Raw genomic sequence first — 25,303 nt, forward strand, 5'->3', positions numbered from 1 at the left:
AAATAAATATTTAAAGAGTCGTTAATTAACGATAATTGACAAAGCTTGTTCCATGGTAAATCAAACGGTAATAATATATAGTCTTCAACAGTCATTTTTATTGTATAATGAAAATAGTAATTTTATTATTATTATTAAGATGTAAAAAAAGAATAAAAAAAAGAGAGTATTTGAGCTGGTGATGCTTCATCATCATCGTCGTCTTCACACTTTGCTCCGACAGGTCACCACTTAAGTTTTGCTTTTCTCACGAAACAAACAAACTTGCTATTTTCTTCTCTTTTTCCAGACCATGAGAAAGCAAAATAATTGAGCTCATTCTCTGCAAAAAAAACCATCTTTAATCTCTTCCATTTGGATTCGGAGAGAGAATAAAAACGAATAGACAATTTGATTCTCTGTTTCTCTCTCACCTATTTTTATTGTGTTCCGATCTGATCGGATTTAATTATCAGGTTCATTTTCGATTTAAATTTCGATTCTTTTTTTTGCTGGTCTCAACGGAGAAATTTTCCGGTGACAGCTTAAAGTTTTGATTTTTAATTCTTTTTTCACGAAGAAGAATTTCAATTTTGTGAAACCGTTAGAAGAAGAAGAAGAAAAAGATTATAAGCTTATGGTTCCATCGGAGATAGAATCTCTAGGAGACGAATCTGATCGTCGTTTCGCCAATCTGAGAGGTCTGCGATGGCGCGTGAATCTCGGTGTTCTTCCGTTTCAGTCTTCTTCCATCGATGATCTTCGTAAAGCTACAGCTGAATCTCGCAGAAGGTAAGCAAAGTTTAAGCTTTTACCCTTTGTTGCAATGTTGTGTTGCCAAAGTTTCCTAATTTGGGAAACTTTAAGAGATTTGAGCTATCTGGGTTTAGCAAGAGATCTAATTGGCTCCTCCAATAGCATAAATGTTTTGGTTTTACAATGTTTCTGTCTATGTAGATATGCTGCTTTAAGAAGACGGCTCTTGATTGATCCACATTTGTCTAAAGATGTTCGAAATTCCCCTGATCTCTCTATCGACAATCCCTTATCACAAAACCCTGGTATAAGCTTTTCTGATTCGAGTTTCATATACAGTTTTGCTGAGATTATTGGGTGTTGATTATATGAAACCATTTGCAATGCAGATAGTACATGGGGTCGGTTCTTCCGTAACGCAGAGCTAGAGAAAACATTGGATCAAGACTTGTCTAGGTTATATCCAGAGCATTGGAGTTACTTTCAAGCTCCTGGATGTCAAGGCATGTTAAGGCGTATTCTACTCTTGTGGTGCCTTAAACATCCCGAGTACGGTTATCGACAAGGTATTTAAAATAGTGAACTTTAATAACTAGAGAATGTAGTTTTTGTAATGTATAATCTTTGACACTTTTTCATGTTTCTTTGCAGGGATGCATGAGCTTTTGGCGCCACTGCTTTATGTACTTCATGTTGATGTTGATCGTCTCTCTGAAGTGCGTAAAAGTTATGAAGATCATTTCATAGACAGATTCGATGGTTTATCTTTTGAAGAAAGAGATATTACTTACAACTTTGAATTCAAAAAGTTTCTGGAGGATTTCACGGATGATGAGATTGGTGGTATTCAGGGGAATTCAAAGAAAATAAAGAGTCTAGATGAGCTCGATCCCGAAATCCAGTCTATTGTGAGGTTAAGTGATGCTTATGGAGCTGAAGGTGAACTCGGGATTGTCTTGTCCGAGAAATTCATGGAGCATGATGCTTACTGCATGTTTGATGCTCTAATGAATGGAGTTCATGGTTGTGTTGCAATGGCTGGATTTTTTGCTTACTCTCCAGCTAGCGGATCCCACACGGGTTTACCTCCCGTTCTTGAAGCTTCCACTGCGTTTTACCATCTTTTATCATTCGTTGATTCGTCTCTCCATAGTCATTTAGTAGAACTCGGAGTTGAACCTCAGTACTTTGGGCTTCGCTGGTTACGAGTTTTGTTTGGAAGAGAGTTTTTGCTTCAGGATTTATTGATAGTGTGGGATGAGATATTCTCAGCAGATAACACGACGAGAACAGATGCGGATAACAATACAAACCAGAGCTACAAGATCTTTGATTCTCCTCGGGGAGCTCTAATCTCGGGAATGGCAGTTTCGATGATATTATGTTTAAGATCATCATTGCTTGCTACTGAAAACGCAGCTTCTTGTCTCCAGAGACTATTGAATTTCCCAGAGAAGATTGATGTGAGGAAGATAATAGAGAAAGCTAAGTCATTACAAACTTTGGCTTTGGATGATGATGTACGATCATCAGCTCTATCGATAAATGATGGCTTTGATCAGAGCATCAGTCCAGCAGTACCGGCGAGAACTAACAGTTTTCCTTCCGGATCCACATCTCCTAAATCTCCATTGATAATTACCCCACAAAGTTATTGGGAGGATCAATGGAGAGTTCTACACAAAGCCGCCGAGGAAGAGAAAAAGAGTCCTTCTCCAATACAGAAGAAAAAGCCTTGGTTCAGGGTGAAAAGACTTTTCAGAGCAGAGTCTGAGCCAACTCATAGCGCCAAGTCACCAAATGGGAAAAGTGAAGTCAAGATATCATCAGTTGCGCGAAACTTGCTTGAAGATTTTAATCGGCAGCTTGTTTCTGAACCTGTGGAAGCTAATCCAATAGATGTTGTGAACAATGAAGATAGCTCAATTCGAGAAACCGAGGATATAAACACGGATTTTGAAACTGCTGCTGAAGAGAGTATAGTAATGGAGGAGAATTCTTCTGATCTTTTCTCAGATCCAAACAGTCCTCTCAGAGACTCAAACTACATTGAGAATGATTCGGATAGCAGTAACGAGTCAAATCTATTTCCTGATGAAACAGTTAAAGATCGAGAAACAAGCGTAGTAGATTCGCCTCTTTCCATTTCTTCTCAACCGAGCATGGAGTTTATAGTATCTCTGTCTAAAGATCAAGAAACAAGCGTAGTAGATTCTCCTCTTCCCGTTTCTTCTCAACCGAGCATCGAGTTTCCAGTAACTCAGTCTAATGATGAAGACAACGCTGCAGATAAATCTGTGGCCAATATCAAGGAGCGTAGTAAGGTTTTACCAGGAAAATTCCAGTGGTTTTGGAAGTTTGGACGCAATGTCACTGCTGAGGAGACGAGATGTAATGGAGTCGAAAGTAGTAAGAGCGATTTAGTTTGCTCTTCTGAGTCACATTCTCTTCCACAGGCTTCATCTTCGGGCAGCAAAGGAGACACAGACCAGAATGTGATGAATACTCTGAAAAACCTTGGCAATTCGATGCTCGAACACATTCAGGTACAAGTCACTCTCATTCTCATTCTCTTCATCTATGCTGAAAATATCAAATCAAATGTTCTGATGATTTGTGACCATATGTTCAGGTGATAGAGTCAGTTTTCCAGCAAGAACGAGGTCAGGTTCAGGCAGGACTAATTGAGAATTTATCTAAGAACAATTTGGTCGAAAAGGGACAAGTCACAGCCATGACTGCTCTGAAGGAGCTTCGAAAAATTAGTAATCTTTTGTTGGAAATGTGATGGACCCTTTGATTCTTCTTGTTCTGCTCTCTGTATATATATATATATCTAATTTTTTGTAAAGTATTGTTCTTTAGAGCACAGAATAAAATTAAGGAAACGTTTTCCTTGATCTCTGTCGATTTTGCTGCAGAAATACCAAAACTTTTTGGTTTAGCGGTCATGTGTAAGATGTTATCAATAAAGATACCTAAGTCCTGAGATCCTCTGCTTTGAACATTAGAGGCAAAAGCATAAAAATTGCGGCTCACATACATTAAGTTTTGGAGTCTGAAGGGTAAAATTTTCTGTACTTACACATTAGATCGAAGGAGACTAAAAGTAGAACACAACACTTTTTTTGAGTTGCAGAAGATGAAAGTATGCAGAAAAGAGTCTACTTCTACTCTATGTTGTGAAAACCAGGGAGTAATGAAGTTATGAAGCCGAACACTATCATCTGAATCTCTTTCACTATCCCCCACCATTGATTCCCTTGGTTTCCTGCGTCAACGTTTTCATTTTCATTTGCATTTGCTCTTGCTCGGTTACCGTTATCAGCTTCATTCTCTTCTCCCTCTGCTCAAAAAATAGAAAGATTATCCTTCTGCATAAGTTGTTGTTGTGATGGCTTCAGTAAATACCATGGGAAAGAGATATTGCAAAGTAATATACCGAGAACAGCATTTTCGTTTAGTGGAACTGCAGCTGCGGGATCATTATCAGCTCTAACAGCAGGTCTATGTGGTCGAGCAGGTGGTACTGCTGCTCTATGCATACCTTGTGAGAGCCATCGCACAAACGGTGCAAGAGCTCCAGTTTGGTATCTGTCAAGTTTGCAACACCAAATAGAGATCAAACTCTATATCAATACTTTTTCAGAAAAAAGATTGATCAATGGGACCTTATAAACAACCAACAATTTATCGTGAATCATGCACTTGAAAGGTCGTTGTCTATGGTGAAGAAGACATACCAGCATAAGATTGAAATTAAACAAGATTCTCGAGACTTACAAGTAAATTATGGTAGCGAAAATCACAAGAACAGCAAGCCTTTGTCTTGATCCATCTTGGTTGAACAAAAAGATAACAGCAGCAAGCTTGAGTATGAGAAACAAATCAAGCTGAAACGCGATCTGAAATCTCCTTTCCACAACATGCCTTTGATTTGCAGGTAGCTGCTGCTGCTGACCCTGCCCAGCTTGCGCTTGATTCTCTCCCCCAGTCTCAGCTTCATTATTTGGTCTAGTCCTAAACAAAATATAAAACCATCAACCCCAAAAGCATCAACATCAGTCGTATACTTTCTACTTTTACCTCATCTGAAGCCAAACCATTACTAATTTTGTCATAACAATGGTTTGGATTCAACTCCTAAGCCAATGAGCAAAAGGTACCAACTTGTTGGCAAAACTATGATTCGTCTAACTAAACCAGTTACGTATAGCTATGATTCTTCTCTAGTGTTACACTGAGACAAGCTAATCCATCAAATCCATGGGAGAATTCGAAGGAGTTATTTACTTACGTTGGAACATTGTAAGTGAGAGGGATAAGATAATTTGAGGGAAGACCAGCGACATGTCCTCCAAATTGATGAACAGGAACCGCATAGATCCCAGCTCCACGGTTCATTTGTTCCTCGTACTGTACAGGATTGGATCCGGGAACAAGACCCGGATAAAAAACCGGGTACATTGGAGAATCACCATTAGGATAAGCTCGAAACCCAGAAGAAGACGCTGGATCCTGTTAATTCAAACACCCAGAAATGAAATTCGCAAACCCTTGAATTGATCCAGCGAAAGGGGAAAAATTGAGCAAGTCACAGACCTGAGGTTTGATCCCAACATCTTCAGGTTTCTTATCACCAGAAGGTTGATGTAATACTGAAGAAGACACCTTCTCTGGTTCTTCCGTCATTTTCAAAGGATCAAACTTTACGCAGAAGAAGCTCTCTGTCTCTTGAATCCGCGAAATTGTTCTTCTTCTCCTTCGTTTTTTCTTCTTCTGAAAGTCTGATAATTTTTTTCTTTGGAGGTGAAATTTTGCTCTGCTCCTTCGTCAGCTTATCCAATTAAAGTTGGACACGTCACCTATGCTTGTGACATTGTTATTTAGTTTTGTATTTCTAGTAAATTGCACAAAACATCCTGGTTCTTTACCAAAAGTGAAATTTTGGACAAAATAATAAAATTATGTTGTTAAAAACTTATCCATCCAAAATTGAGGACTAAACAAACAGAAGTATATAACCAATTATCAAAGTATCAAATCGAAATTGAGATTCAGTTTTGTTCATATGATTGGTTAAAACTTTTTTGTTCTCTCCAAATATAAATCAGATAAAAAAAGAAGCTTGTCTTAGACAATAATCTTACATGAGTCTTGAACATAAAAAAGAACTAGTGAACTAGTCATCATCGGATAAACAAACCTTTGGTAGAAACATAGGACTCTCTACATGATCCAAAGAGACATTAACATAGTCATCCCCAAGTCCTTCAATCACAACTTTTCTGGCACTTTTTTCCTTGAGATCGTAACAAATAAAAAAGAACGGATCGGTAATAAAGCACGGTGCAAATATAAGCTCCCCGGTACTAAGTGTATCCTTGAACCTGAAACTTTGATCACCAACTAAATCTGTCCAACAAGGAACCAATAGAGAAGCTTTTGACCATTCTTGTTTACTAGCATCATCCTTCATAACCCACAAGTCAAGTGTACCGTTACAAGAGTAACTCGTTAAAGCTATCTTTCCATTGTAGTTCACCAGATTACTAGACCATATATGTTTGACATCCTTAGGGAACTTAATAACATTGAATTCTTCAGATCTCAGATTGAAGCTTATCAGAGATAACAGTTTATGATTGATCCTAGCTACATAATACACAACCCCATCCATACATATTCCTTTCTTTTCAGGATCAGCTAGATAATGGTGATGCTTACATTCAATCATTCTCCATTCTTGTTTAGCTCCTAGAGTGAAAACTTGATGCTCCTCTGTCCGAATAATTCTAATATCATCTATGAAATGAACATATAGTTGCGTCATGCACAACACTTTGTATAGATCGTTAACGGGATCATATCCAAAAAATGATACTCTATCTATATATGAACCTTTTCTTAGTTTTGAGTTTAGGCAAAGTTACGAATTGACCAGTACTAGGATTCCCAATCAACACTTTAGTACCATTTAGACAGCAGATCAAGCCCCGGACGGGTGGAGAAAACCGATACTCTAGATCATGATTCAAAGTAACAGCTACCCTGTGATGATCACAAGACGGGCCCTCCAAGGAGCTGGAGTGCAAGAACTGCATCTTGAGACGGGAGACTGAGACTTGAAAAAGAAGACGAGGCAGAGTGGAAGATCGAGTCAGGTACAACTCCGTGATATCTTTGTCGAGGATGATCGATGACCAGTGTTTCGAAACGAAGATGAGATTGGCTATGGATTTGGCCGGCAATTTCAGGAGAATCTCTATCATCAGCTCCAGAGGAATATTCGAAAACAGATCGTTTTCTTCACTTTGGTCTTGTTTCTTATCCATGGGGAGTTTTCAGTTCTGCTCACTTTTTTTTTAACGCTTGATTGGTTAAACCCTAATCGTCCTTATATTTTTTGCAAGTCGAAACCCTAATATCAAGAATTTTTAAGAAAAAAAGTTAACAAGGGTTCGCTTAATTAATCGCCGAGAAAAACGTTTAAGCCGATGAATTATTAGTCCGATACAATACACTTAACTTACTACAAGACAAAGCTGATGAAACTGAGGTTCGGAAGTGGAACGAGAGGAAGTTGAGTTTGAGTAATTTGTTCTTGCCTTGCGAGATTTGTAGAGTTGTTTATATATTGAGCCGCTAAAAACACTTGGGCTAAATATTGAAGCTAAATTCTGTTTATGCACGTGAAGAGTAATACTAGTGTGGAGAATCTTGCAAAATCCCTGAGTTTTAGCCTATCTCAAAGTCCTTGCGTAACACGATTCCTCTGCTGATGAGCTTTTTGGTTATTCCCTTTTATTTAATAAGTCGGTATTGCGGTTTCTTTGTTTATTTTCTACACAAATTTGGAATAAAACAGATCTACAAAATCTATCCTACCTTTTTTGTTTTTTGACATATATCATCATACCTTAAAAGTTTCTACCTTATATAGAACTTACATAATTCGTACGAAAACTAATTTATGGGATATTCGATCTATGTTAATACTTTTTTGGTTAAATAATAGCTGTATACTGTATGTAGCAGGATTGGCCACCTAATTTTTTTTTTTTAGTTATATTTTACACATACTAAAATCTCATTTATAGTCCATTCTTTTTTTTTTTTTTACCTAACATTGATATTGGAAACTTATAACTTTGATAATGGATTGCAACTAACTCGAGGTAATTATCAGTTGTTAAAAAATTCACTTTATGGGTTATGACTTATATGAGATTACAGTATCTTTGAATCCTCCGACTCCAATTTCAACTATAGTTCACCACTAATGTAAATGTTTTAAATGAAAAGAAAACTGGTACGATGCTATAAAAGAAAAGGAGCGGAAGAAAGTGAAAACCAAACCCTAGTTTCGGTGTCAAGTTCGTTGTTAATTATTTGAAAGTGTATTAGTAAAAGTAGAAAGAAACAAAGTGGAGAAGCGAATCAAAAGTAAATAACTATATATCGCCACCACCGTAACGAGAGAAGTTAAATGGAAAAGCCATTCGATGGATAACTATAGTAGGAGAGACGAATAAATCTGGCTCAGAGATGAGAACACCATCAAGAGTAAAACCAGAAGCTGAATTGTTGGTAACGACTATAGAGTGTCCAGAGAGGAGTGTAGGGATGCGAGAGAAAGGCATCATGAGACTTATGACGGAGAAGTCAAGCCATTGTGGAACAATATGGTAAGAAGCAACTAGTGGTGACGTGGCGTTGATTCCTTCCACGGATGTTTTGGGGAGGAAGAGAGTTGAAGTTAGGACTGGACCGTTTAATTCGTCGTTGTTGTTGAGGAACGCTCCGCTCCAATCTTCGAAAGAGCCACTTGAGACCATTGCGTCTATGATTTTGGTTGCGATTTGGTTTTGCTCCGTCGTGAGAAATGGAAGTGAAGTGGAAGATGTAATGGTGATGATAGCGATGATGAGGAGGAAGAGGAGGAGGTGCTTGGTGGTTGCCATGGAAGAGAATATGAGGTATGAAAATTGTTGTAGTGTTGGAGGGTTCTTCTTTTTTGTTTATATAAAAGAATAATCTGTTAGGTGAATCATGTAAATTAGTTTTGTATTTGGTTGTAGTTGGAGAATGCAAAGAGCTATAAGTATTTTCAAGTGCATTTAACATGATTCATGGCTGATTTTGAATGATACTGATAGTAACGGTAATGATGGGATGATAATACACTGATAGTTTTATGAAGATACAAATATCCATCTTTACCTCGCCCGAGGAACCATTTCAGTATCGAGGTTCATCGTAACCATTCTCACAGGGTCCTTATGGTCACTTCGATTGTTCACTCTCCCAAAGATACTCTGTTTCAGCTCCATAACGACTTGGCTCATTGTCGGTCTTTGTTCTGAACTCTCAGACGCACAAGCCAATGCTAGTTCAGTGATCTTCCAAGCCGAGCCAACCTCAAATCTATCTCCCAGACGTTGATCCACAATACCTTTTATGTCTCCATTCGCCAACATTGAACCAACCTGATCACTTAGATGCACACTCTCTGTTCTTGAATGCCAAATTGCCGGTTTTCCTGTTATTACTTCAAGAAGAACCACCCCGAAGCTGTAAACATCACTCTTCTCGTTCATTTGCCGCGTTGCGTAATACCTGAATTTAGGCAATAAAAGGATTTGAACACATCTGGTTAATTATACATCTAGCCGGAATCACGAATTTAGATTCTAAGAGAAAGATTATCATTACTCAGGGTCTAAGTAACCGATGGTTCCAGCGACAACGGTGGAGACTTGACTACTACCTTCGACTGGGAAGCTTCTAGATAAACCAAAGTCAGCTATCTTGGCTTGAAGATTCTCGTTCAGTAAGATATTTGCCGGCTTCACATCTCTGTGAACTATGGGAGGCTTGCAACCGTAATGGAGATACTCGAGGCCTTAATCATTTGAAAATTCTCATTCAGATTGCGTAAATTTTTAAAAAGAACTAATTTTGTGTTTTTTGATTTTACAAACCTTGTGCTGCATCCAATGATATCTGTAATCTCTCTTCCCAGCTCAAGATTAAGGAACTTTTTCCTTTACAATAAGGAAAAAAAAAAAAAAAAACTGAATTAGTTTAGTTGCTTCTGTTAATACAAAAGGGCTGTGAGTTTATTATCTAAAGACTAACCTGACAAATAGTCTCCTAAGTTTCCATTAGCCATGTACTCGTAGATAAGTGCCATGTGGTTATCTTCATTGCAGTATCCGATAAGAGATGTCAAATTTGTGTGATGGACTCTCATCAGAAGCTCAACCTGAGAGAATATAGATTAGTTTGGACTTTGGATGCAAAACATTATTAGGAATTACAGAGAAATGATGTCTTAACAAGTAATTTAGAGAATGACCTCTGCTCGAAACTCTTTGTAACCTTGAGTTGACTCTTCGGAAAGTATCTTCACAGCTACTTGATCTCCATTCAAGAAACCATGGTATACTTTACCAAAACCTCCTTTACCAAGAACTCTCTCGAAGTTGTTTGTGATATTCACAACTTCTGAGTATATAAAGTATCTTTTGGCTGTGTCCAATGGTCCGGTGTTGACACCTAATGGTTTGTTTGAGATTGTACCTCTTCGTGATCGTTTTTTAAAATGCCAGATCAAAGCTAATGCGGTCAAAACAATGAGCAATCCTGCGAGTGATGCTACTACTGGGACGATGTAACCAATTTTCTTCTTCGTTGTTGTTTGACATGAGGGAGACTGACAAAGGTCCGGGTTTCCACCAAATCTAAAGTTTACAAAATAGAAACTTCAGTCTGTATCTTTCGCAATAGAAACGGTTCAAACTACCTCACATAGCAACAAGCAAGGCCATCCTTTCTAGATTGCAATACGAAACTAAATTGATGAAAATGCACACATTATGTTTCAGAGCTCATTGAGATGCATACCTAAGCGAAAGAGAACCATCTTTTGATTTCTCCAACAGTTTAGCTGGAATCGAACCAGTTAACTTGTTTCCTTCCAGGTTTCTACAAGTATAAGCACAGAACCTTGTATAAATTTCACATGTAATAAACTGCTACTGGTTTATAAATCTCACCACTATAGTATGCACGACTCACAATTCAGTCAAGTTTGGTAAACTGGCGAGGAAATCGGGTACTTTCCCTGTTAAGCTGTTGTTTGATAAGTCTCTGTAATGATAATTTCCTTGTGTCAGTCAAAAGTTTAAATACCATTGAGTGCACTTATGTTGATTACAAAGAGATTAGAAACACTGACAATTTATTTATTGATGTTAGGTTGGCGAAAGCTGGATCAATCTGGCCAGTCAGTCCACTGGAGGATAAGTTCCTGCGAATCACAACGTTGTTTGAGATACATGTAACAGCAAGAGCAGAACAGAGAAAAGCAGAGCAGTTGTGAACTGAAAAAATTCTTACAGAGCAATGGATTTTGGAGAAGTATTATTATCACTATGGAGACATTCAAGACCTTCCCAAGAATTGTCCACTGGAACACATGGGTCTCCTTGCCAGTTCTTCTTTACTCTATACTTGAACTTAATCTTCGTCATGGCATCAACTAAGACAAGATAAAACAAAATCAAATAAAGTACAGAAGAGGAAATCTTTTGAGTCAGAAAGCCTTACCATCCTGTTGATCTGTTGGTAACTGAAGGAACTCGTTGATTTGATAGATCTCTATAGCGTTGATGATCGGTGGAAGGGTCGATACACCAGTTCTCTGAAGGACAATTTCATTCATTTTTCTGCCAACTGGATCTACAGTGGAGCGTGTGTCTGTAAACAAATAAAAAGGACGGAAATTCTCGGCAAGTATAACGTCATTTATGTATATATCGAATTCTCGTGTCTCGTTTCTTTGTAGCTCTCGAACTTCAGCGAAGTGCATGTATATATAAAACTTCGACCTCGGATCATCTGGTGCCCAGTTAAACTTCAAGGGATTGCTTTCGTTTCCAGGTGCTATCGCAGATCTCATGACTATACTAGCAGGTCTGAAACCGTTGTGGTTAGTTTCATCGATGGTGAGGGATGTATTCAAAGTTTTCTGGTACGGAGACTTATAAGGCATCCATATGCGATCATAGAAATCATCTTTGTACCTACAAAACGATTACATTTAGCAGGGAGAATATAACAACAAAAGAATAAGACATGTTTTCACCTGATTTGAAGATTGGTCGCTGTGCCGAAATCCCATCTTCGACCAAGCATAAGCGCTTCATAAGGAGTGTCATATGTATCGTTCTTCAAAAATCTTATTTCCAAGACAGAGAGAAAAGGAGTTCCTCTGTTTTTATCAACAAGACACACATGAATATGGTCTGATGGAGGTGTATAAATGATTTCTTTGGTCATTATAGCCGTTTCATTGATAAGAACAACAGATTCCCAAAGATTGGCTCCAATATAGAGATCAAACTCAGGTGTTTTACTAAAACCATCATAGTTCCCGTACATAAAACGAGTTCTAATCAGATACTTGAAACCTTTCCCTTGCTGAGGCCTTATGTCGTAACAGTTTCTCTTACCTTCAGGGAAGCTTCTTACGTTTTGGAACTGCCTTTCAAGAGAAGTTGTTTGAAGGTCAGAGACTATGCTATGACTTGTTCCAGACTCAACAAAACCCAAATCCGAAACGTATTTCATGTTTGTTTTCTCATCAGTGTAGCTTGAATCATCTGGTATCCCACAATCGATACTAATAAAACCTGTATTGAAATCACAAACCTTAGCAATAACCAACATATAGAAGTGTTTAGAAAAGCAGAGACATCTGAGTACCAATTTACCTGATTGGTCTTGAGCAAAAACGAGACAAACACAGCTCGTGATTGAAATCCATGAAAGAAGGCGTAGACGTGTCATTATCACCAAATGTGTTTGATTACTTTCTTATGGAAAATGTTCTCTCATGCAATATATAGACGAGGCAAGATCAAAAGGACAGCTACTACACGTACCCGCTTCAACTCCATCTAAGTTATAGTATTAGCATGTTGGGTTGATATACAATTACAATTACAGTTACAATACATATATAAACAAAAGTCAAATAAAATCCTTGATTTGGTTTGGTCCCTTGAAAATTATACTTGCAAAGTTGACGACTAGTAAACAAAAGAAATACAATCTTCTTTTCTACAGGAAACCTTTTGTTTATAATTTTGCAAAAAAAACCTTTAATAGTTGCAAGGGGCAGCCGCTACAGAAAACGAATATAAAATCGTTTCTAAAGGAATTTGCCATAATCAGGCCTGTATTGGTCTCCTATCTCAGAAACTATGATCATCCAAAACGAAATGTGTCCATCAGATCGCCTGCAGGTTTCCCAATGATTTCACCATGAAACATTCATAAGCAGATTACATGACAATCTATAGGATGAACCGTATTCTTGTAACTGTATAGGCATGTAATATTAAAAATGTCATTTCTTTCTGATAGAAAGAGAGTTTTTACCTGTCCGAATACTAAAATAAATCTTCTTTGCCACCATAAGTCTAAGGAGATTTAGGTTGACTTCCAGTGTCGTTCCTGTTCTGCATGATGTCGACCTCCATGTTAACTTCTAACTCTTTTGTAGATGTGGAATCATCTATCATTCAGAAACAAATGACAAAAATATATCACCAAAGACAAAAACTTTTGTTTACAACATTATTAACCCAGGAAAATTTATAAAAGAGAAAGAAAGAAAAATTGCTATTGCTCATCTACAGTTGTCTGTGTTTTGAAAAGAGATAATACATTGGAGCCCATGCGTGTATGCGATTTTGCTAGCTTGTTTCATCAATCACCCATCATAACCAAGAACTTGCTATATTCTACACCAGCCACACAAGATCAAAGCAGAAACGTTGCCTCCCTCGGCATGTTGTTCTTACATAGCGAAACTGCTGTATCGATCTGAAGTAGATCCTTAAAGTTAGGCTTATGATTGTATCCGCCAATCATCCTTTTGACCTTCTTCTTCTCAGCATTGCGTCGCATACTTTTGCTGCGTCGGCGTTATGTCTAACATTATGAACTCTGATGATATTGGCACCTCCTAGAATGCCTGCAGTGACAGAAGCAACAGTTGCAGCATCTCTGTCAGTGGCCTCAGGTCGCCCACAAATATCTCCCAGAAATCTTTTCCTTGAAGGTCCTACGAGTATAGGCGCATGAGAAACTGCTATACTTCTCTTAGCCATCTCTTCTCGGATTTTTGGAAGATCCATAATAATATCTAGATTATGATCTACGCTCTTGGAAAACCCAATCCCTGGATCGATCATAACCCTCCAAGCTGGAATCCCAGAGAGTTCTGCATCTCTTACTCTCAAGTAGAGTTCAGAAGCAACATCCTTGCAGACATCATCATACTGCAAATTCTCTTTGTTCTGCATTGTACATGGATCTCCTCTCATGTGCATGGCCATATAAGGAACCCCAGATTCTGCAACAACCTTATGCATATTCGGGTCTAAGGTTCCCGCAGATACATCATTTAGAATGTCAGCTCCATTGCTTATTGCTTCTGAAGCAACCTCAGAGTTGAAAGTGTCCACAGATATGAGCTTTTCCTCCATCTCTGGCATACCACGAACAGCCTCTAAAACTGGTAGTAGTCTATCTAACTCTTCTTGACTAGAAATTCTTGAGGCCATTGGGCGTGTGGACTGTGCTCCAATATCAATTATATCTGCACCCTCAGAGATCATTGAGCGAACCCGAGAAACTGCAGAATCTATTGATTGAAATTTCCCTCCATCACTAAAGCTGTCAGGTGTAAGATTAAGTATACCCATCACATGAGTTTTGTTAGAAAAATCCCACAGCTTATCTCCTATTGGTAAAACCCTTTGTATACCATCTTGTCCAATCAGTGACTCGCCACCCAGTCTCTCCCACGCTTGGAAAATTCCACCAGGATGTATCGCGAGCGAATGCCAATGAGCAACTGTATCATTATCAACAGCTGATCCAAGCAAATCAACCAAAGGTGCTAACACAAATGACCTTTCCCAGAGTCTCTCATGTGGTATGATCAGCTTATCAGAACTAATTCTCATCTTCCCATAGAACAATATGTCCAAGTCAAGCGGTCTTGGTCCATACCTAATACCATCCTTACGTCCCATGTCTCTCTCAATAGTCTTGAGAACACTTAATAGCTCATGAGGTCCAAGCTTAGTGACACCTCTCACTGCAGCATTGAGAAACCTGGGTTGGTCAGTCACATGAACCGGAGCCGTTTCGTACAAACAACTGTGCCTGGTTACACAAATGCCACCACGCTTCATCAATCGCAAAGCCTCTCTGAAATTATTCATCCGGTTTCCAATGTTACTTCCTAAAGCAATCACAACTTCATGCTCTGTAGATTGTACTTCGATAGTTGTACTTGTTGCCGAAGATGAGAAAGCTGAGTTACATAATGCTGCAACAACAAGTCACAAATCACACACCTTTAAGAACTTTTCTAATTGGCAAAATCAAATCTGCAGTGGAATCAAATCATCTAGCAACTCTCAAAGAATTGAATCGTTCACAAGCTTCCACATTCAAGAACTAGCTGAGACTTTTATTTCTAAATCAAGTCATGTACAATGAAGTGAAGAGGAAGCTGAATTTGTCAATTGCAGATACCTGGAGGACTGAATAAAGAGGAACAGTGCAAGCCAAGTGGAGACACGAGAGAAAGAGACTTCGACGAATAGTATCGATGGAAGCAGACGCGACTCGCAGCCACAGCAGAGATTACTGCCGGAGGTGGTTCTAAGAAGCGACGGAGAAGGAATCTGCCGGTGTGTATTAAGGTTTGTGACAGCAAAGGAGCCATCTTGGGAAATAGAAAGTAGAGAGAGATAGAGATAGATGCAATCTGAAGGTTGTGCTGATGATGACTGTCGACTGAGGAAGACGATGCTGGTGAAACGGGTACCAACTGAGATCCGTATTTCTAACTCGGACTAGATCCGACCCGTAGAATGCAAATGCAATAACCAAAAAAACCATAATTATTTAAAATAGCGGTTCTCGATCCGTTCCGACCCGAATTAAAACTGTACCGAATGGTCGATTATTAATTGAAACCAGTCCCGATAAACCGGGAAATATTTTGATTAAACTTGAATTATGAAAATAAACCGAATCTAAAGCAACGCAAAATCAACCGAATATCATTAAACCAAACTGGATAAGACAACCCTTATTTAACCGAAATCAAACCAACGATTCCTTTATTGGCAATTCTACCCTTCTCTGTTGTTTTTTATCTTCGGAAAGTCTCATTTCTCGATCCCCAATTCGTGGATTAGGGTTAAAAGAACCATTTTTATTCTCGTCGCGCAACAACAAATCCAGATCGAAAAAGGAAGAAGAGATCGAAATGGCGTTGAGAAGGGTTTACAGTGAAATCAGAGGGAAGAAGGTGACGGAGCTTCCAGGCTATATCAAATCGACTTTTTCAATGGAGACCGTGAAGACCTCTGTGAAGAGAGGACTCGATAACTACAACGAAAAATACATTCAGACCAGCTCCGTTGATCCTATCCTTCATATCTGCTTCTACGGCATGGCTTTCTCTTACCTTGTCGCTCTCCCTAATGAGCGTCGCCATCTTGAGCATCAGCAGCATGCTAAGGAGCACGGTGGTCATTGATCTCGTGGGAATCGTTTCGATCTCGAGATGATTTTAGGTACTTCTGAATTTCGATCCTTTTGGTTTATCAAAATTTCGGTTTTTTGGATAAATATGTATCATTTTGTGTATTGAGATTTGGGGATTTTGCATATGTGAAGTGATAGATTTCTAAGGATGTAGTAGTATCTGCAGGTTCCATGAATGTCAAATTTGCTATCTTTGTTTCGATTTCGATGTTATCCATTGTAAAGGATTCATCTTTTGTTCTTATATGAGTTGATGAATAGCAAAAAACTTGTGGGTTTTCTCAAATCTGTAAATGGGTTAAACCATTATCAAAATTCTCTCTGATTTCAAATGGTTGAAATGTGTAGTTGTTGCCACCCTGATCATGTTTATAGCTTAACCAATGTAGGGTCTTTGGTAGTTCCTGTATTCTCTAATCTGTTAATGGGTTAATATCTTTCTCAAAATTCTCTCTGATTTCAAATGGTTGAGGTGTGTAGTTTGGACACACTGTGACTATGCTTAGCTTAATCAAATTTGGTTTCTTTGGTATGGTAGCTCCAGTATCATACCACATTGATTCTCATTGTTCTTTGGGGAATTGATGGTTGAATTCTATATGTGAAGTTTTCTATAGTGATGTCAAGAAGTATCAGTTTCTAATGCATGGTGCTTTTGATTATGAATGCAGGGGGGTTGCTGTGAAATCTTTCTCTGCTTGATGGTGACGACGACTCAAGAATTGTGTCTTATTGTTTCGTTTTCTTGAATTTTCCTGGATAATGTTGACCTAAAGGAAAACCTTTCTTTCGAATTACACTCCATGATAGTCAATAATTGAAGCATCATGATGATATCCATGAATAATGAAACTTTTTTTTTGTTCCGTGAAGTTGTGAATTCAGCAATTGTTTTATCATATTTGATCGATTCAATGCTTGGTTCCAGCTGAAGATGATGCATACTTAAATACAACTATCTAAAAAAACTGAACCGTTCGAACATTATTTTCGATGTAAATCTTGTCTTGATCGTCCTCTATTCATTTTCCTACGAATCAAAGACTTTTATGATAAGAAATAATGGATTCCTAATTCAAAATAATTGGGCAGTAGTAAAACAGTAGTTAACCCAAAATAAAAAAGATAAATAGTGAAACATCCAAAAGTCCAAACTCTTTTACCTGTCATCTATTGGACCAAAGTAGACGTCCTCATATGAAGCTAAAACCCAATGATAGGCGAATGGGCCAGATTTTACCTAGCCATATAGGCCTTATGCAGAAATTTTTGGTCGACATTATATAGACAAGGATATGCTTCACATGCATCTCGTTCCAAGGATTTAAACATAGAAAACAAACTACTAAAATGTTGGTATTAGCAGTTATGAGGAAGGTATATATAATAATACAACATGATAATGATGTATGTGCACTAGTGTAATCATTGAACGTATAGATTTAGTAATTCCATGAAGTTGTTTGATCCTCACACAAGTTTAGTCGAAATCACTTTTGGCAGTATTATAGTGATATCTTCACGGGAACGCTAAACGTCTTTTCCTTTCTCATCATGTTACTAGATGAAACAACGTATACGCTAATTAATAGTAGATGGCATCACAATAGTTTCGTCTTGATTAAGTGATAACTCGAACTTAACACATATTTTACTGCCATCAAGTCTCTAAATAATTGTTTAGCAAAAAAAAAGTCTCTAGATAATCTTATTTTTACGACCATGAGTTACTACATATTCTTAGGGAAATGGTTTATGAACTTAATCGAAATGTGAAATCATAGTAGTCCCAAAAAAAGATAGAATTTGACACAAGATGAATGTTCTATAGATGCATACCTATCATTAATGATACTTCATACTCAGTTAGGTTATAAATTTTTATACGAATAAATAAAAGGCCCATTTAATAATGAAGGGTTGTGTATATGGATGACAGAAATACTAAATTCAATAGCATTTTTGTCGTTACACCTAATTTGAATATCCATTTATAAATGATTGTTATATATAGACTCACGAAAAGTAAGTTGTCACGATTTCGCACATAAACGAATTCTGTCCCTTTTGGACCGAAAGACAAATCTAAAGTTACTTTTAAAATCATCAGCAACAAGGTTTTCCATAATCAGTGGGTAAACAAAAATAAAACAAAGAATATTTCCTCTTGAAAAAAGTTCTTAAAACTGTGTATAAAAATTTGGTTTTTGCTAGTGCCGGCGAAAAATCCATATATAGCAAGTTCGGCTTAAATTGTTACTGCATATTCAGATCTGCATAAACAGATAAAACTCTTCACATGCAAAAAAGGGGAAAGAAAAAAAAAACAATTAGCGCGGTAAATGATGTATAAAGATCAAATAAGTGAGACGTTTATTTTTGGTAGGTGTAAGAGGAATCAAAGTTTTGGACAAGAAGAAGCGTCAAATGACACATGATGTGTTTCGACTAAACGACATATCACCTGGGAACAATCCTTCACATGTGCCTTTCGATGTTAACTTTATACGACCACATACCTCCAATTACATTACTACATCACAAATAACTTCGTATTCTCAGTTGTCACTATTAATCTTCACTACTTATGTGATAAATCTCCCGTGTTCTACGTACTATAGTTTTTAAACTTAACTGAAAGTCTTACTACGAAATATATTATTACATCCATTTTAGCGAAAAAATGTTGTTTTTATATCAAGACTAGCATTTCTTCACATACGAATTACATATATACATTTATGTTTATGATCCATTCAATATTTTTTTTTGTTTGTATGAAAAGGTCGAAACAATGTTGGTGAAAGCATTAATTTCTTAGTTTGACCGACGATAAATGATCTACCTGTGAATTGATTCGAACAGAAGAATTTTGGAATTGGAGCCTGGTAAAATAGTTTGGGTTTTTACACTTTCATGAGTTACTAGTAATATTTTTTGTTGGTCACAAATATTATACTCCTCATAAATCTAAGGACAACAATTTTTCTAATCATAAATATTTAATACTGATTTTTGAATGATTCAAGCTTTAAATTACTTTATCCTCTAAAATATTACTCAAAATTATGAAAACTGGTTATTTTTTATTTAATTAAAAGTCTCCTAAGAATGTAGTATTTTGAATGAAGAAAAATTTCTTATCCAAAAAACCTAAATTTTTAAAAAACACCATAGTGTTTTTGAAATCCGTAATCTAAGACACACCATGAATTATTAGAGGAGTCTCTAGTAGGGACCGTTTTATCTTAATAATTACTCCAGAATTTGTTGATCTGTAATCCAAAAAAGAAACACAATCAAGTGGTAATTAACTGTGTTCATAATGCTTTTGGAGGGAAGCCGCGTTTTATGATTGAAAGATGAATTCTAATCAAACATCATTACTCTTAGAATTCTAATGATAATTCTTTAGGTCCCCTCAAAGATTATGAAATTAATATTTGTTTAACTTTTTTAGTTGTATACTTTTCTTTTACCTTTCATCAATTAAGTCAACTATCTTTTCTCTCCCTCCTTGGACTTTTCACGTATTTATTTGTTTCTTCCACCTATTTTTCCGTATAAGTTAAGTATAATAACTCCTATTCATTAAATTATTTTCCATTTCTTCCAAAACCAAAAGTTTTTACCTATGATACTATCAAATTATTGATTTTTTTTTTTTTCATTTTAACATTCTACTACTAACGTGAAATAAATAAATTACAGAGAAATATTCCCCGTTCTTTTGTCATCATTATATAAACTCAATATTCAATTTCAACTAGATTCACTTTATTATACTCTTAGATTTTTATACTTTACATAAACCTCGTATAGTGTGGTAAATTCCCACTACTAATGCTACATGTATGTCTATATTAAGATTATTAAAAACATAAATCTTTTTAAAAAGCTACATATATGTGTGAGAGTCTCCATTATCAACGGTTCATTGTCTGCTACTCTGATTAGCATTTTCTTAAAAAAAAGTAATTAGAAAAAGAAAACAAACGAATTAAAAAAAAGAACAAAAACCCTAATAAATCTCTAAAAAGTCCACACACACTAACACACTCTCTCTCCGTCTCTCACTAAAAGCTTCTCACTTACATTTCTGCTTTCATTCATTAATCTCTGTGTTTCCTTCTTTTGATCTTTTTGGCAAGATCTCTATTTTTCTTCCAAAAAAGGAAAAATAAAAAGATCATAACTTCAGAATCAAAGTTTCTCTTTGTTCACATTGTTCTATCCATCTGCACATTTGATTCATGTAGTGACTAATCTCACAGTCTCGTTCTCAAATTTACTTTATCTGCTTGATTCGTTTCGTGAATCCAAGTAAGTTTTACACTTTTTGTTTTTGCTTTTTGGCTTTATTCTATTCAAGTTTCAAGTTTAAAGGATCCTCTTTTACTAATGTAGAAGCATTTTTTTTTTTTTGTTGTTTTGGTTTCTGGGCTTTGTTATATTGCTTATTCCTTGCTTGGATGATTTGTGAAAGTGGGTTAATTCTTCTCATCTTTAAACTTTTGATGTGTGTTTATAATTTTCTCAAGATTTGTTTTTTTTTGTCTTTCTCTGTTCCACTGATTGCTCAGCAACAGTTGCTACTGTAGTTTCTGTATCGTCTTCAAACAGTTGAATTTGTTTAGGTATATTTGTCTATAGAGATGTTGAGTTTACCAATCTACAGTGTGATTGAAGTTTCCCCAAGTTTTTATCTTTAAGTTACTTTGGAGTAGCCTTTCTTTATGTGCTTGAATCTCTTCTCTGCTCATTTGATTTTGAGTTGTCAGACGTATAAAGTTTAGTCTTTTATCACTGTGAAAGATAGCAACACTATCTCATAATTTCTGAGAAGAGTGTGGAGATTAACTTGTGTAGTGGTTTTTAATACAATTCCAATTCTGTGAAGTGATTGTTGTTGTTGCTCAATATCTGTTGTTTTTCAGGGATGCTAATGTTATACATTGGATTTTGATACTGCAGATTTAGTCTGAAGAGAATTAAGCTTGGCGCTTCTTTGGTGAGAAGCAAGATGGATATCGGGTGTAAAGTTCTCGTCTTTTTCACATGTTTCCTCACTGTGACAGCAGAGATTTACATTGTGACTATGGAAGGAGAACCAATCATTAGTTACAAAGGTGGTGATAATGGATTTGAAGCAACTGCTGTGGAATCTGATGAGAAAATTGATACTACAAGGTACCTGCGTTTTCTCTTCTTCAAGTACAGTCTTATTAACATCTGACTCACCAAAGGCTTTTACTACAATTTCCTTAGCTTTAATTAGGCATATATCATTGATGTGTATTACAATGTTTTGGCCAAAACATCTTCTTAGTGTTGTGACTAACAATATGTTACCTTTTTTTGGCAGTGAACTGGTGACATCATACGCCCGTCACCTTGAGAGGAAGCATGATATGCTTCTTGGAATGCTCTTTGTGGAAGGATCTTACAAAAAGCTTTACAGCTATAAACACCTCATTAATGGTTTTGCAGCTCATGTATCCCCTGATCAGGTGAAATCCAATTCGAGATAGTCTCTACAAATTACATTTCAGTGTTTAATCTGTAGTCCCTTACAGTTTTCCCCTATATTAGTAGGCGGAAATGCTTCGTCGCGCGCCTGGTGTGAAATCTGTGGATAGAGATTGGAAAGTTAGGAAACTTACTACACATACACCACAGTTTTTGGGATTACCAACTGATGTTTGGCCAACTGGTGGTGGTTATGATAGAGCAGGGGAAGATATTGTTATTGGCTTTATTGACTCAGGGATATTTCCACATCACCCAAGTTTTGCCTCTCACCACACAACAGTACCTTATGGCCCTCATCCTAGTTACAAAGGGAAATGTGAAGAAGATCCTCATACTAAGATCAGTTTCTGCAATGGGAAGATCATAGGAGCGCAGCATTTTGCTGAAGCCGCTAAAGCAGCTGGTGCTTTCAATCCGGATATCGACTTTGCTTCACCAATGGATGGCGATGGACATGGAAGGTTTGTCTTGTTAATTTTTTTTAATAATATCTCAGAACTGCTTATTCCTCTGCACATTTTGATTTGTATGCTTCTTTTTGTTCTAACGAAAAATTGGCCTTTCAGTCACACAGCAGCTATTGCAGCTGGGAACAATGGTATTCCAGTGAGGATGCACGGTTATGAGTTTGGAAAAGCAAGCGGGATGGCTCCTCGTGCAAGGTAGATAGATAATTGATCCAGAAATTGGTGGCTTTAAAGACATTTCTGTTCCTGTCTTTCAAAACTAAATGTTGTCTTGTTTTAGGATTGCTGTTTACAAAGCTCTCTACCGACTTTTTGGAGGCTTTGTAGCTGATGTGGTGGCTGCCATTGATCAGGTAAGCAAGAACTTAGCACACTACTAAATTGTTCCAAATATATGAAATAATGTCTTCTCCTGCTGAATTTGTTCTAGTTTCTTCATAGCTCTGCTTCTTTGTTCTGTTTTGAGAATCTTCACATAATCTCTTAAACTGACTACTTCCATGAATCTAAACATGTATGCTTTTCTGAGCAGGCTGTTCATGATGGAGTAGATATTTTGAGTCTCTCGGTTGGTCCAAACAGTCCTCCAGCTACTACAAAGACAACATTCTTGAATCCATTTGATGCTACACTTCTTGGGGCTGTAAAAGCTGGTGTTTTTGTTGCTCAAGCTGCTGGAAACGGAGGTCCCTTTCCGAAAACTCTGGTTTCATACAGCCCTTGGATAACTACTGTGGCTGCTGCAATTGATGATCGCAGATACAAAAATCATCTGACTCTTGGAAATGGTAAAATGCTTGCCGGAATAGGATTATCTCGTAAGTTTCTCCTTTCTCTGATCTAGATATGTAGATCCACACAATAGTAATTTATTTAAGAAGAGACTGTTAGTTTATTCTGAGTCTCTCTATTGGTTTTTTGATGAATCATTATGCGTTTGTGCAGCTTCTACTCGACCTCATCGTTCATACAAGATGGTTTCTGCAAATGATGTTCTGCTTGGTTCTTCTGGTATGAAATACAATCCGTCGGACTGCCAGAAGCCAGAAGTCTTGAACAAAAAATTAGTCGAAGGAAACATTCTGCTTTGTGGATATTCTTTCAATTTCGTTGCTGGTTCAGCTTCCATCAAGAAAGTTGCTGAAACTGCCAAGCATCTAGGCGCTGCTGGTTTCGTTCTTGTTGTCGAAAACGTTTCTCCAGGAACAAAATTCGATCCCGTTCCTTCTTGCATTCCTGGGATTCTGATTACAGATGTCTCTAAGTCAATGGTAAAATATAGTTTTGTTGCGTTCACTATACAGTTATTTCCTCCCTCGTCTTTTCCTTAACTTGGAATGCCATTTTTTCTTCTCTAGGATTTGATTGATTACTACAATGTCACAACGTCAAGAGATTGGATGGGAAGGGTAAAGGACTTTAAAGCTGAAGGAAGCATCGGAGACGGTTTGGAACCCATTCTTCACAAATCCGCACCTGAAGTTGCTCTGTTCTCAGCTCGAGGACCCAATACCAAAGATTTCAGCTTTCAGGATGCTGATCTTCTCAAACCAGATATTCTTGCTCCAGGCTCTTTAATATGGTCTGCCTGGTCTGCAAATGGAACAGACGAGGCTAACTATATCGGTAAGCATTTCCAAAAATCTTGTCAGAATTATCCATAAGTACTCTAGACCAAGAACCTAAATGTTTAGTTTTTGACTATTGAGCAGGCGAAGGATTTGCACTAATTTCTGGCACAAGCATGGCTGCACCACACATTGCGGGTATTGCTGCTCTGGTGAAACAGAAGCATCCTCAATGGAGTCCAGCTGCCATTAAATCAGCTTTGATGACGACTTCAACAGTCATAGATAGAGCAGGAAGACCTCTCCAAGCACAACAATATTCTGAAACAGAGACAGTAACACTTGTTAAAGCAACTCCGTTTGATTATGGAAGCGGTCATGTCAATCCAAGCGCTGCTCTAGACCCTGGTCTCATCTTTGATGCAGGTAAATACTCTTACTCCATTGACATAAACCTCAGTTTTCGTCACTCCCTCTTCAATCTCTGGTCACTAGGATACTCATTGGTTTTATTCTTGTATGGCCATACACTTTGTGATTGATTGAATTTTCTTGAAGGTTATGAGGATTATATAGGGTTCTTGTGCACCACACCTGGTATCGATGCTCACGAGATAAAAAACTTCACAAACACTCCATGCAATTTCAAAATGGTTCATCCTTCAAACTTCAACACGCCATCCATAGCCATCTCTCATCTCGTCAGAACACAAACCGTAACCAGAAGAGTGACGAATGTTGCGGAAGAAGAAGAAACATACACAATCACATCGAGGATGGAGCCAGCAATCGCCATCGAAGTGAGTCCTCCTGCAATGACAGTAAGAGCGGGCGCTTCTAGAACCTTTTCGGTGACTCTAACAGTGAGATCAGTGACTGGAGCTTATAGCTTCGGACAGGTTACATTGAAAGGAAGCCGAGGGCATAAAGTGACTCTCCCTGTGGTTGCTATGGGACAAAGGCGATAAAGAAAACATATGAGATTTTGTAACATTATTATTGTTATTATTTTTGTAATATGCAGTAATAATAAGAAGGTAGTTCTGTGTCTTGAGTAAGAAAAGAATAATACAGTTTGTATAATTAGTTTATAACTTTTGTATCTTTAAACTCCATTATAAGGGATAATAGTAATATGATTAAATGATATACATAAATATGCATTAGCTTTGTTAATTACTGATTTCATAACAGAACATATGTTCCAAACATAAAATCCTCTGTTTTAGCTCTGTTATTACTCTAACCACCAATCTTGTTTTTTTCCGAAAGATTTTTTTTGGAGAAAATGTGATTTAAACGTTCTTTGCATGGTTCGAACTCTTTTTATTCTAATCTTGAACTTAATTACATGTA

The 25,303-nt window shown here is 37.2% G+C and overlaps 8 protein-coding genes across 15 annotated transcripts; 3 read left to right on the plus strand and 5 right to left on the minus strand.

Annotated features, from left to right (window-relative positions):
- Nucleotides 1-106: 106 nt before the first annotated feature.
- Nucleotides 107-3,726, plus strand: AT4G29950 (Ypt/Rab-GAP domain of gyp1p superfamily protein; the record flags this gene model as incomplete). 3 transcript variants are annotated; one of them, NM_119141.5, is made up of 5 exons in its annotated part: nucleotides 107-771; nucleotides 937-1,040; nucleotides 1,125-1,301; nucleotides 1,387-3,281; nucleotides 3,368-3,726. In NM_119141.5, the coding sequence occupies exons 1-5, from the start codon at nucleotides 617-619 to the stop codon at nucleotides 3,521-3,523; spliced, it is 2,487 nt and encodes an 828-aa protein (NP_567836.2). In that variant the 5' UTR covers nucleotides 107-616. The 3 variants fall into 3 exon arrangements, with proteins under 3 accessions (NP_567836.2, NP_001329144.1, NP_974638.1); NM_202909.1 differs by having other exon boundaries at nucleotides 201-771; nucleotides 1,129-1,301; NM_001341986.1 differs by having other exon boundaries at nucleotides 198-1,040; nucleotides 3,368-3,523.
- AT4G29960 (uncharacterized protein) lies at nucleotides 3,720-5,579 on the minus strand. The gene is made up of 5 exons (NM_119142.4): nucleotides 5,338-5,579; nucleotides 5,033-5,253; nucleotides 4,519-4,755; nucleotides 4,178-4,329; nucleotides 3,720-4,081 (listed from the first exon to the last, which is right to left on the minus strand). The coding sequence occupies exons 1-5, from the start codon at nucleotides 5,425-5,427 to the stop codon at nucleotides 3,906-3,908; spliced, it is 876 nt and encodes a 291-aa protein (NP_567837.1). The 5' UTR covers nucleotides 5,428-5,579; the 3' UTR covers nucleotides 3,720-3,905.
- A 338-nt stretch (nucleotides 5,580-5,917) lies between these two features.
- Nucleotides 5,918-7,070, minus strand: AT4G29970 (F-box and associated interaction domains-containing protein; the record flags this gene model as incomplete). Its single annotated transcript, NM_119143.1, has 4 exons — nucleotides 5,918-6,125; nucleotides 6,186-6,390; nucleotides 6,463-6,540; nucleotides 6,710-7,070. The coding sequence occupies 4 exons, from the start codon at nucleotides 7,068-7,070 to the stop codon at nucleotides 5,918-5,920; spliced, it is 852 nt and encodes a 283-aa protein (NP_194726.1).
- Nucleotides 7,071-8,093: 1,023 nt separating this feature from the next.
- Nucleotides 8,094-8,736, minus strand: AT4G29980 (fasciclin-like arabinogalactan protein). The gene has a single exon (NM_119144.2). It carries the CDS (start codon nucleotides 8,697-8,699, stop codon nucleotides 8,190-8,192), a length of 510 nt encoding a protein of 169 aa, NP_567838.1. The 5' UTR covers nucleotides 8,700-8,736; the 3' UTR covers nucleotides 8,094-8,189.
- A 100-nt stretch (nucleotides 8,737-8,836) lies between these two features.
- AT4G29990 (Leucine-rich repeat transmembrane protein kinase protein) lies at nucleotides 8,837-13,183 on the minus strand. Of its 2 annotated transcripts, none has more exons than NM_001341987.1 (12): nucleotides 12,516-13,183; nucleotides 11,888-12,434; nucleotides 11,350-11,825; nucleotides 11,140-11,281; nucleotides 10,979-11,050; nucleotides 10,819-10,890; nucleotides 10,645-10,725; nucleotides 10,097-10,481; nucleotides 9,877-10,003; nucleotides 9,720-9,782; nucleotides 9,506-9,640; nucleotides 8,837-9,354 (listed from the first exon to the last, which is right to left on the minus strand). In NM_001341987.1, the coding sequence occupies exons 1-12, from the start codon at nucleotides 12,589-12,591 to the stop codon at nucleotides 9,332-9,334; spliced, it is 2,199 nt and encodes a 732-aa protein (NP_001329318.1). In that variant the 5' UTR covers nucleotides 12,592-13,183; the 3' UTR covers nucleotides 8,837-9,331. The 2 variants fall into 2 exon arrangements, with proteins under 2 accessions (NP_001329318.1, NP_194728.1); NM_119145.3 differs by having other exon boundaries at nucleotides 9,451-9,640.
- A 125-nt stretch (nucleotides 13,184-13,308) lies between these two features.
- On the minus strand, nucleotides 13,309-15,822 carry AT4G30000 (Dihydropterin pyrophosphokinase / Dihydropteroate synthase). 2 transcript variants are annotated; one of them, NM_001203939.1, is made up of 3 exons: nucleotides 15,358-15,616; nucleotides 13,719-15,148; nucleotides 13,309-13,632 (listed from the first exon to the last, which is right to left on the minus strand). In NM_001203939.1, the coding sequence occupies exons 1-3, from the start codon at nucleotides 15,548-15,550 to the stop codon at nucleotides 13,570-13,572; spliced, it is 1,686 nt and encodes a 561-aa protein (NP_001190868.1). In that variant the 5' UTR covers nucleotides 15,551-15,616; the 3' UTR covers nucleotides 13,309-13,569. The 2 variants fall into 2 exon arrangements, with proteins under 2 accessions (NP_001190868.1, NP_194729.1); NM_119146.3 differs by having other exon boundaries at nucleotides 13,309-15,148; nucleotides 15,358-15,822.
- AT4G30010 (ATP-dependent RNA helicase) lies at nucleotides 15,822-17,378 on the plus strand. The gene is made up of 2 exons (NM_119147.4): nucleotides 15,822-16,409; nucleotides 17,052-17,378. Exon 1 carries the CDS (start codon nucleotides 16,100-16,102, stop codon nucleotides 16,370-16,372), a length of 273 nt encoding a protein of 90 aa, NP_194730.1. The 5' UTR covers nucleotides 15,822-16,099; the 3' UTR covers nucleotides 16,373-16,409; nucleotides 17,052-17,378.
- A 2,915-nt stretch (nucleotides 17,379-20,293) lies between these two features.
- AT4G30020 (PA-domain containing subtilase family protein) lies at nucleotides 20,294-25,114 on the plus strand. Of its 4 annotated transcripts, none has more exons than NM_119148.4 (11): nucleotides 20,294-20,703; nucleotides 21,355-21,570; nucleotides 21,746-21,890; nucleotides 21,976-22,373; nucleotides 22,479-22,574; nucleotides 22,660-22,732; nucleotides 22,912-23,197; nucleotides 23,325-23,650; nucleotides 23,738-24,005; nucleotides 24,092-24,373; nucleotides 24,506-25,114. In NM_119148.4, exons 2-11 carry the CDS (start codon nucleotides 21,404-21,406, stop codon nucleotides 24,913-24,915), a joined length of 2,451 nt encoding a protein of 816 aa, NP_567839.1. In that variant the 5' UTR covers nucleotides 20,294-20,703; nucleotides 21,355-21,403; the 3' UTR covers nucleotides 24,916-25,114. The 4 variants fall into 4 exon arrangements, with proteins under 4 accessions (NP_567839.1, NP_001328423.1, NP_001328424.1 ...); NM_001341988.1 differs by lacking the exon at nucleotides 20,294-20,703 and adding an exon at nucleotides 20,814-21,017 and having other exon boundaries at nucleotides 24,506-25,109; NM_001341989.1 differs by lacking the exon at nucleotides 20,294-20,703 and adding an exon at nucleotides 20,848-21,245.
- The last annotated feature ends 189 nt before the right edge of the window (nucleotides 25,115-25,303 follow it).

Source organism: Arabidopsis thaliana, chromosome 4 (genome assembly GCF_000001735.4).
Source record: "Arabidopsis thaliana chromosome 4, partial sequence".
Classification (NCBI taxonomy): Eukaryota; Viridiplantae; Streptophyta; class Magnoliopsida; order Brassicales; family Brassicaceae; genus Arabidopsis; species Arabidopsis thaliana.